Source organism: Thamnophis sirtalis, unplaced genomic scaffold (genome assembly GCF_051295495.1).
Source record: "Thamnophis sirtalis isolate CommonGarterSnake01/CBP01778 unplaced genomic scaffold, rThaSir2_p1.2 scaffold_17, whole genome shotgun sequence".
Classification (NCBI taxonomy): domain Eukaryota; kingdom Metazoa; phylum Chordata; class Lepidosauria; order Squamata; family Natricidae; genus Thamnophis; species Thamnophis sirtalis.
Window position 1 is genome coordinate 201,586 of NW_028261397.1, and position 10,057 is coordinate 211,642.

Sequence of the window (10,057 nt, forward strand, 5' to 3'; positions counted from 1 at the left end):
GTGCGGCAGCTGCCAAAAAGACATAACAGTCCTGGGTTGCATAAACGGAGGCATAGAATCAAGATCACGCGAAGTATTAGTGCCACTTTATAAAGCCTTAGTAAGGCCACGCCTCGAATCCTGCATGCAGTTTGGCCACATTACAAAAAATGTGGTGTCTCAAATGTTGAGACTGGAAAAAGTTCAGAGAAAAGCAAGTAAGATGATCAAAACACATGAAGAACCATTGCAGGATTTGGGTTTGTCCAGAACAGAAGAATTAGGGGTGACACGATAGCAGTATTCCAAAATTTGAAGGGCTGCCACAAAGAAGAGGGGGTCAAATTATTCTCCAAAGCACCAGAAGGCAGGAGAAGAAACAAGGAGAGTAAGAACAATTAACCATGGGAACCCCTCGCTTTCAGAAGTAGGTGCTTCATCACTGGAGGTTTTTAAGAGGAGACTGGACAGCAATTCCTCTTAAATAGTATAGGTTCTCCTGCTTGAGCAGGTGGTCCTGGAGAAGACCTCCAAGGTATTCTAGGTTCTGTTCTATATTCTATTCATTCTAATTCTAATTACTTTTTTTATTAATTTTTTATTTTTATTACACAGACAACACATACACACACAATAGAACAAAAACAAAAAAAAGCATCATCACATAGAGCTAATTCTAATTTCTATTAACTCCTATTCTCCGCCTCTTGCTGCCAGTTGGCTGGGTCTGCATACTGCCCAGGGATAGCACGGCAACTGGCTCAGCGCGTTTATTGACCCAGACAAATGCTGAAGGCTCAGGAAGCGCCGTTATTGAGGCTGAAGTGCTCTATGCTTTGCTATCCCTTCAGCCCTCCTGAACGCATTGCCTGGCACCTCTCTGCGATGGGGACCTTTTCCACCCCATCCCCCGCCAGAGACACCGGACCCAAAGAGGCTGAGATGGAGGCCCTTCCCATCTGTCGGACAGAGAACCATCAACGGTTTCTTCATAAAATGTATCTGGACATGGTTGCAGAAAGCAATTCCAATAAAGGGGAATATTTGTAGCTCAGTTGTTGAACTCTGCAATTCTTGGTGCCCTTAAGTTCACGTGCCGCTTGCAGACATAACATCGTCCGCGTGAATGGATGTGTGGCCTGGTCGCTGTGCATCTACAGTAGCTGGCCCTGCCAGTCTTGGAGGAGGTCTGGTTTTTCCCTGGCAGCACATACTTCTACCCCCTCTCCTTTGGCCGTCCCCACATCTGTCCGTACGGGTGGTGCAAACTCCGTATGTTCCCACCCTGGGCAGCCGCTTTGACTTCAAACTCCTTGCTTTTAGTATCAAAGGTTTCCCCTCCTCCGACTCCAGAGGCTCTGTCGGCCTGACAAGCGGGGCCAAAAAATTAGCATTCACGAAAGTTTCTTTATTCTTGTGTTGCACACGCATCATCTAACATCTTGTTACACAAAGAAAAAAAATCGGATAGCTGCTTTGTAATCCTAGGTTTAGAGATAATTACTGGGCACTTAGTGGGCGAAAGGCACTGGCAGTTGGCATCAGGGTGGCAGTTCCAGGGACGGGCCTGAGAATCTAGCCTTTGGGGAAGCCGGAAGGGACAGAGGCTGACAGCCTTGGACGCTGCCTTCCTCGGCTCAAAGGGAAGGGAGGGCTGCAGGGCCTGCTTGTAACTCTTAGGGGGGGGGGGAGAGAGGAGGAATGGCTGTTGACAGGGAAGCTTCCCGCAAACCCCCCCCCCCGAGGCTCTGATCTGTCCTTGCTCTTTTTCCATTCCCAAGGCCCCCCGCCCCCCCCCCCCGGTCTGTCCCGGTCCCTTTTGTACCAGCACTAGTGAAATTTACCTACAGAACGTTAGCAATTAAAACCCCGAACGGAAGGGTAGCAACTCCCAGGGAGGCTCCTGACGAAATGCTACTCTCCAGAGAGTCCACCATGGGCATCAGGGAGGGGGGGACGGTGAGACAGTGTGTCTGCCACACCCTTCCACGGCCTGGCAGCATCTCGGGTATCGTCATGGGGCAGGGGTGGAAGGGAAGGGGCGAGGCGGAGAGCACCTGTTCCCAGGAGACTCGCCTTCTTCAGAGGACCAGGTACCAGAAGTAAAGGCCAGAACACAGATGCACAGGGCAAAGTCATTTCAATAAGCCCCCTCCTCATGGAAGGCAAAGCGGAACCCACCTGGCTGTGTCGTCATCGCTCCCAGCCTTCCCGCCAAGCAGCACAACGACACTGTTCCACAGGGCTCTCCGGGAAGGCTGGCCCTGCTCCCATCTGCATCGCTCGGCAGCAAAGGGGCTCCCGAGACGCTGGGGAAAAAACCCTCCTCTCCCCCTGCCCGCTTGGGCCCTCTGCCTTGTTCGGCTGGCTCTCCTTCCCCTGGTGCTTGGTGGCGAGCCGTTACTTCTTGCGAGATGGGAGGAAGTCGCAGCGTAGCAGGCGGTAGAAGAGGACAATGTTGATGGACAGCATGATGGCCATGCCCACCGTGCCCATGACGTAGGGGACTGCCGGGACCTTCTCCCGGTTAAGGGCCAGCCAGCGGCTCATCCAGGCCAAGATCAGGATTCGGAACACCAGGTAGGTGCCAAGGTTGACGAGGCTGGCGAGGCGGAAGAAGGGAGTGTTGGCCAAGCCGGCCATCCTCAGGATCGTCCGCAGGTGCAGGAAGACAGAGTTGATCTCCACCAGCAGAGCCACCATCGCGAAGCCCACAAAGCGACGAGCCAGGAAAGCAAAGCCAAAGCAAACGATCACCTGGAAGACAGCAAGGCCCAGCTGGCTCTTCCCCCGGGAGCGTCCGGCCCTGGAGCCCCCTGGCGGAAGCGGCAAGAATCCGGCTGCTGCCACAGATGGGAACCTTCTGCCCCTGGAAGCAGTTGGCAGCTCCCACCGTCACCGCCTGCTCCCCAGCTGTCTCCCCAGATCACAGCCTGACCCGCCTCCTGATCCATGGACCAGGCCAGCCCCCAGGCGTCTGTTCTGCCCCCACAAGCCTCAGAAAGGGGGCCCTGTGGCAGAGGGCAGCCCTGCCCCCCCTCCCCCCCTCAGCCAGAGTTTTAAAACTTAGTTCTAAGCCTTAACAGCCTCTCAAACAGCAGCCCCCACCTCCTCTTCAGCCATGCCCCCCCCCCCCCCGTCAGCTTTCTCTGGCTGATGGGAAGCACCTACAGGTTCCCCTCTGCATTCCCACCTCTCGGCCCCCAGCTACTTACAGGAGCGGGCAGGGAAGCCCCTCCATTGGTGGGAGCCAATTCGAAGCACCTGAGTTGCTGAGCTCTCCTTGAACAGCTTTTCTGCAGAACAAGCCCGTTTCCCCTCCCCCCGCAGCCACCCTGCAAGATCTGCTTAAGGAGGATTGGAAGGAGTTGAGCTGTTTAAGTTGGAAGCCAGGCTGGGCCTCTGCTGAATTTGATTCTGTCGTGGGCCACCCAGAGTTCCCCACTGAAGCTGGGGGTTCAAAAGCACACCGGCTCCCTTCCTGCAGGAGTTCCACGAAGGCACCCTCTGCACAGGCTCAGAGACCCTCCTGCCCCCTTCGTGCCCCCTCCCCTGCATTGAGGCCGAGGGCTGGCACCCAAACTGACACGAAGTACGGCAGAATGAAGGGGATCCCTTCCTCCTTGCTATGGCCCGGCCAGCCTGGTGAGATGGCCAGTGGGCAGCAGGTGGGCACAGTTGCAACGGTCATTGGGGCTGAAACGGGTTGGACCCCCGTGGCCTCGGCAAGGGCCCGGCAGCAAACAGCAAAGGGCCTCTTGCCCTTCTGGCTAGCAGACCAAGTCAGGGCCAGGCGGTGTTGGAGGCCCCTGCAGGGACATCCTTGCTACGGCCATCCTGAGTCCCACGCTCCTTCTTCGGCCAAGAGGACAAAACTCCCCAGGAGGAGCCTGACGAGGCCTCTCTGCCAGCTCTCCGGCACCCTCGGAGCTTGGCTGCTCCTCCCAACTCACCCCTTGCCCGGAACAGTCATGTCTTCTTAACATGAGAGACAGTAACTCACCACAAAGTGATGGAAGAGCAGCTCCCAACATTTCTGAAGCTTCTGGTTACAGACCATGTCCAGGAAGTCCTGCACAAAATACCCTGTGAGGGAAGAAGAGACGCCCCATCAGCAAGCAGCCGGTTCTCTCTGCCGCAGACTCACAACTCCTGGCTCAGAACCTGGTTCTCCTTCCAGGGTTACTCCACACCTGCTTTCCAGACCAGCTGGGTGACCAGGAAGGCCGAGCAGAATCAGGCCAACCCCAGAATCTAGGACACTGCAACCTCCTACACCTCACCATCTACAGCCATGGACGGGAGATCCTGACCCTCTTCTCTACGGGACCCTTCTATGCCCCCAAACGCAGCTATCCAGTTTCTCCTTTCTGGGGCCTAAACTGAACCCCGAATCAAGCTCTTGGAAAGGGCGCTGGAGGCCTTCCCTTCCCAAGCCCCAGCCCAGAGCAAGCGAAGGGCAGCCTGGTCGTTGCCTGAGAACAATTCCAGGAGGCCAGCTGGTCTTTGCTTCAGAGCACTTGAAGTCAGGAGATTCCTGCTGGTTTCAAGGCTGGATCTCTGTAAAGCTTCAGCCCATTGGCTCTCAGCCTTCCCTTGGAGACTGTGCAGAGTAAAAGCAGGGGATCTTCCCCTTGTGGCCATTCAAGTGGGCTCTGTTGCGTCTCCATTCTCCCTGAGCATAAAAACAGCCAGCTATTTCCTTCTCCATGGGATTTAGCCGCCCATTCACTCCATCCATTGCCCAGCACCCTTCTTGTAGCATTTGGGCAACTGCAGCCACAGAGCACCAGGACAGTTGTATCTCTCCCCATGTTCTCCTTCCGTGTTCCTCTGTTGGGGCAACCAAAGATTGCATTGGCTCCTTTGGCAGCTTCAGTAGACTGCCAGCTCATGCTTCATCGTGCCCCCCCCCCTCCGGAACACCCGGATCCTTCTGCTTGTTCCACAAGGCCAGCCCAGCAGCCACTCCTCACAGGGCGGGTCCCGCGGGGACCTTCTCTGAGCCAGCTTCAACCCATCTGGATCCTTCTCGGAATGAAGGTCCAAAGCCACACACGTGTCCTGGGTTGAAATGCCCAGCTGAAGACATTACTAACGGTGAGAGCAATCGACTGATGGAACAGCTTCCCTCCAGAACTGTGGGTATTACAACAACACTGTAGGTTTTAAAGAAGACATTTGACAGCCACTTGTCTTAAATTGCATAGAGTCCCCCGCTCGCTGGACTGGAAGAACTCCGAGGTCCCTTCCAGCGGGTTATTCTTCTATGTTCTAAGGAAAACGGATGGGCCTGCCTTAAGGCCACCCCTTCACTTTTAAGGAAGGCAGGCGACTTAGCACAAGATGACAGGCACCCGGGCCAAGAGGGGGAGATGCCAGAGCACCTGGAGGGTGGCATTACAGGTCTTGGATGCAGAATACAAAAAGTGGCAGGGAAAGCAGAGAAGGGAGAGGCGCGATGGAGCCTGGACGATGCTGCGCTCTGTGCTGGAGGGGGCTGACAGGTAAGAGAGGAGTCGGGAGCTGCCGGAGGGGACTTCCCGGGAAGGGGAGCAGAAGGCAGCCTGCAACTTTTCTGGAGGCAGCGGCTAGGTTGGCAGGAGAGGAAGGGCTGAGAGCAGAGACGGAAAGCGGTGGAGACGGTTGGTCTAGAGTGGCTCCCCCAGGTTCTGAGTGTGAGGACAACATCTGGACCCTGAGAAGGAGCCCACGGAGGGTGAATCAGCAGCTGACAAGCAAAGAGGTTGCCGGAGAAGAAAGTGGAAAAAGAGCCCAGTCCACCCAAAGGAAACCTAGGCCACGAGAAGAGCCTCGGGGGGGGGGGGGGAGATCCCTTGCAAGGACTCACCTTTGCTCAGCCGGGAGAGGGGTGGGGGGAGTCGAAGGCCCTCCAGTGAGAACTGCACCCACAGTAGGCAAGGAGTATCTTCCAACTGCTTTGGAAACCTCGGGGAAGGTCCCCGTGGGGGAGGCCAAGGGAGGCATACAGCACTTTGGGCTGCGATAAAACAGCCGCCCCACGGCTGGCCCTCACTGACTCGTCCCAGGAAGCTGGGCTGCTGGAGAAGAGGTCCTAGGGCCAGCAGAAGGAGAAGCCCCCTTCTCACACCCGGACAGGCTCAGCATAGAAAAGAGAGGTGAACACAGATGGGTGGAAACGAGGAGGTTTTCTGGAAAAGGCCAGTATTGGAGAGAAGCCATCCCAGGCTGGTTAGAGCAAGCGGTTGCTCCACAGAGGTTCAAGAGCAGATGGCACAGGGAAGCTGGGCACATGGGCGGCAGCAGAGAGTTTGGGAGACCCCAGGACAGGTGTGATTGGCAGGAATGACAACGGAGGGAGGAAAAGGTCCTGCCTGGAGAGCAGATGGGTAGGTTCCTGTGTGGTGCCAGGCCCTTTCCAGATCTCTGGATAAAGCTACCTAAGGCAGCCTTTCTCCATCTTGGCTACTTGAAGTTATTCAAAAACTGTTAAGGCAGCATATAAATAAAGCAATGGTGCAAATCCCAAGGGGATGCAGACATCAATCTCTGTGCACAGCAGCCCCTCCCTCCTGAGGCTGGAGCCCCCAGGTCAGGATGGCCACCACACAGGAGACCTTGAATCGAATCCCATCAGAGAAGGGGCAACAACCCTAGGCACACAATTGGCCTAAACCTAGCCCTAATTCTATATGGATTCAAACCAGGGGTGGGATTCCATTTTTTTTACTACTGGTTCTGTGGGTGTGGCTTGGTGGGCGTGGCTTGGTGGGCGTGGCAGAGGAAGTTTACTGCAAAATCCCCATTCCCTCCCCACCCCACTCACCTGCTTTTCTGCTCCGTTCTTCTGTTCAGAAGCCGGGGCAGGGCCAGCCTATTTGCCAGTTCTCTGAACTACTCAAAATTTCCACTACTGGTTCTCCAGAACCTGTCAGAACTGGTTGAGTACCACTCGGATTCAAACCAGAACTGAAGGAGTGATGGACTGAACTCTAGGCTCCGCTGACCTGGGGAAGCAAACCCTATTTTGTGCATTGTGAAATAAATAATAGCCTAAGGAGGCCTTTAATTTTTGTGGAATTTTAAAATCAGCACCTTGAATTCAGGAAAAGAAGCCCCTGAAATGTAGCAACAGCCTCTGCATTTCCAGCCTTTTCTAAAAGATTTTATTTATGCATTTGAAATAATTCCTCCAAGGGTGGGGGGAGAAGGACAGATGGACGGACGGACAGACGGGGGAACTTTTTAAAACCCTAGCAGCCTTAGAGCGATTAACTTAATCCTAACCCCAAACTTAATCCTATAGGGATTCAAATTCCTTTTGTAACAGTTAACATGCAAATGTTAACCTGAAAATAGACACAGAAGTTTGCATTAACACAAATACACATTGGTGTGTTTGTAAACATTTTGAAGCATCACCTTAATACAGTTTTATTCCTAATAAAGTAATAAAAAGTTTTAACTTGGGGGAAAAAAAGTTTTATTCCCCTGGCTCCAGCAAAAGCCAGGAAAATTTAACTAGGAACCAAATACGCACAAGCAGCCACCAACCAGGCCCCCAACAGTGAGGCTTGTTACCTGCACATTGACCACTAGAAATGTCCATTAGGAGGTGGTCATTTTATCTGCTTAAAGGACCCTTAATGGTGTGGTCATTGAAGAGCATGGGCTGCCCCTAATTCTGTCAGTTTGTCCGAGGAAAGGGACGTGTGGGAAAGACTGCAGGGGAAACTTTTAAAGAGGAAAAGTATTTTAAGCTTCTCCCCCATGTAGGGATAGCCAGCCTGAAAGGGAAAAGGGGCTCTAAGCAAACCTCCAGGAATGAATTGTCTCTGCTTGAACGGCTGGAAACTCTTCAGCTGACCTCTCCCCCCTCCCAGCACCCTTGAGCGAACCTCTGGCTCAGCTCAGACGATTGGTGTGGTTGTGTGTGTGTGTGTACAGTGAAGTGCAAGGGACGGGATGGGGCTCTCAGTGCAACTCTTCCCATGTTGGTCAGTTGTCCTTTCAAGCAGGGCCTTCAGGCTCTCCCAGAAGAGCAACAAGTGGGGACCAGCGGAGGCTGAGCTAACAGTTGGGGACTCCCTAGGAATCCCCGTCCCCATGCTGAGGGATCAGTGTGCAACGCCAGAGACAGGTAGACTTAAGTCACCACTCTGACTATCCATCCCCACTCACCCCATTGCCCAGCCCCAGCCCCAGCCTCCAACGGGGAAGAGCAGTTGGTGATTTAGCCCCAGCACCCCCCTGCCTGCTGTGCTGGAGGAGGTGGGGGGGGATGTCTTTCCCCATCGCGCCCCTCCCGATGTTGTCTAGAGTTCCTGGGAACCGCAATCCAGCCCACTTGGAGGAGTAAACTTTACAGAACGACCCTTTCTGTTACTCCTTTGTTGCAGTTAAGGGGGGGGGGTTGTTGGGGCAGACCAAGTTGTAAGCTTCCCTCAAGAGGAAGGGGCAGTCTCAGGCAGCCACGGAGCAGGAAAATGGAGCGATTGTGTGCCCCCGCGGTCACATGCAAGGAAGGGAACAGCGAGGGGCTCGCCTGGCACCAGTGCCCTCCTCCGCCAGATGCCAGCACAGAAGCGTGGAGGAGGCTGCACTCCAGGGCCGGCAACGTGCAGCTGGGCTGCCCCCCCCCCTCCAGCGGGAGAAAAGAGGGGTGCGGCTGGCGACAGAGTTGGGGGCGCTTCTGTGCTCCAGCTCTATCCCTGAGCCGCAGGAGCCTCTTCAAGCACCCCGAAGCTAACCGGCGGCAGCGGCGCTTTCCTTTCTTACCTCCGCCCTGCCCTGCTCTTCGCGGGGGCGGCTGGTCGGGGAAAGGTCTGGGCGAGAGAGGCACTTACCGATGGAGATGCCCAGCAAGCAGTGCGCGGAGGGCGAGAATTGGTCGATGAGATCCTCGCCCATCTTGGGGTAGAAGTAGAACCTGCGGCGGAGAAAGCGGAGTTCTGTGAGTGCTCGCCCGGCGCGGCGCCACCTGCCCACCCCGACCGCGACCCCCCACCCACCCGAGGAGGGCCCAGGAGCTGCTCAGCAGGCTGTGGCCAAGCGACGTCCAAATATTGCGCCACTTCCAGCGGAGGCGCTGCGCCCGAGAGGGTGGCGGCACCAGGCACTCCACGACGGTGTTGAGCAGCCGAAAGGCGCCCACCGAGCCCCCCAGCAGCAGCACTAAATCCATGGCGGGGCTGCCGGAGCCCCGAGCCCGCCGGCCCCGCCACTCGCCGTCGCCCGGAGCGGAGCGCAGCAAGCCCGAGGGCAGCGGGGAGCCAAGAGCGCGGAGGGCCGGGGGGGAAAGGGGCAACCGCGGAGCGGGAGGAGCCGCGGGGTGTGACGGCGGACAAACCGCCCCCCGGCGACGCCCGCCATTGGCTCCGCGGCCGCCCCGTCTCCATGGCGACGCACCCCCCCCCTCGGACAGAGAGCCACGGCCCGGCACTGGTGCCCCGGGAGCTTTGCCCGCAGCGCCCCCGAGCAGCTTCAGCAGCCGCAAACCCCCGAAGCCGACGGCGGCGCGTTGGACCTCCGCGGCGGGTTGCGAAAGCCCGACCCGGCCTTGGGGAGCGCCCCGCCGCTCGGCAACCCTCGTGGCTTCTGCAGGGTGGGCAGTGCGGGGCCTGCGAGCTGGGCGGGGCAGCCTTGGGAGCGCGGAGACTCGGCGCAGGGGACGGGACGGGCCTGAGCCGCGGGGACCTCCTCTGCTTCCGGCGCAACTTTCGGCGTTCCAGGAGGGAGAAGTGTTTGCGCTGCCGGGAATCTGCCTGGTTAGCGGGGGCTCAACCGACAAGGTTGACCGGGTCTGCAGGCGGCGACTCACCCCAAACCGAGCGGGCGCTGTGGCATCCCGAAGCCCCCGGGGACCCGCTGGCCAGCCCGCTGAAGTCAGCCGTGCCGCCGGCTGCCTTTGCCCAGGACCGCCGAGCCCTGAGCGCCGTCCCAGTCCGCCCGACTCCGGTCCGCGGCCGCCCGACGCCTTTCGGCTGCCGCTTGGAGGCGTCAGGTAGAGAGAGCTTTACTTGTTGGCATCAGTGCCGGTTTCGTCTTCCCAGCTCGGGGGCTCGTCCGAGTCTGGCCGGCGGGAAGCCCAGAAAAG

General features: G+C 56.9%; 1 protein-coding gene across 1 annotated transcript; it reads right to left on the reverse strand.

The window, feature by feature from the left end:
• Nucleotides 1-1,776: 1,776 nt before the first annotated feature.
• TLCD2 (TLC domain containing 2) lies at nucleotides 1,777-9,741 on the reverse strand. Its single transcript, XM_014059397.2, has 4 exons — nucleotides 8,973-9,741; nucleotides 8,808-8,890; nucleotides 3,983-4,065; nucleotides 1,777-2,736 (listed from the first exon to the last, which is right to left on the reverse strand). The coding sequence occupies exons 1-4, from the start codon at nucleotides 9,143-9,145 to the stop codon at nucleotides 2,380-2,382; spliced, it is 696 nt and encodes a 231-aa protein (XP_013914872.2). The 5' UTR covers nucleotides 9,146-9,741; the 3' UTR covers nucleotides 1,777-2,379.
• Between the last annotated feature and the right edge of the window lie 316 nt (nucleotides 9,742-10,057).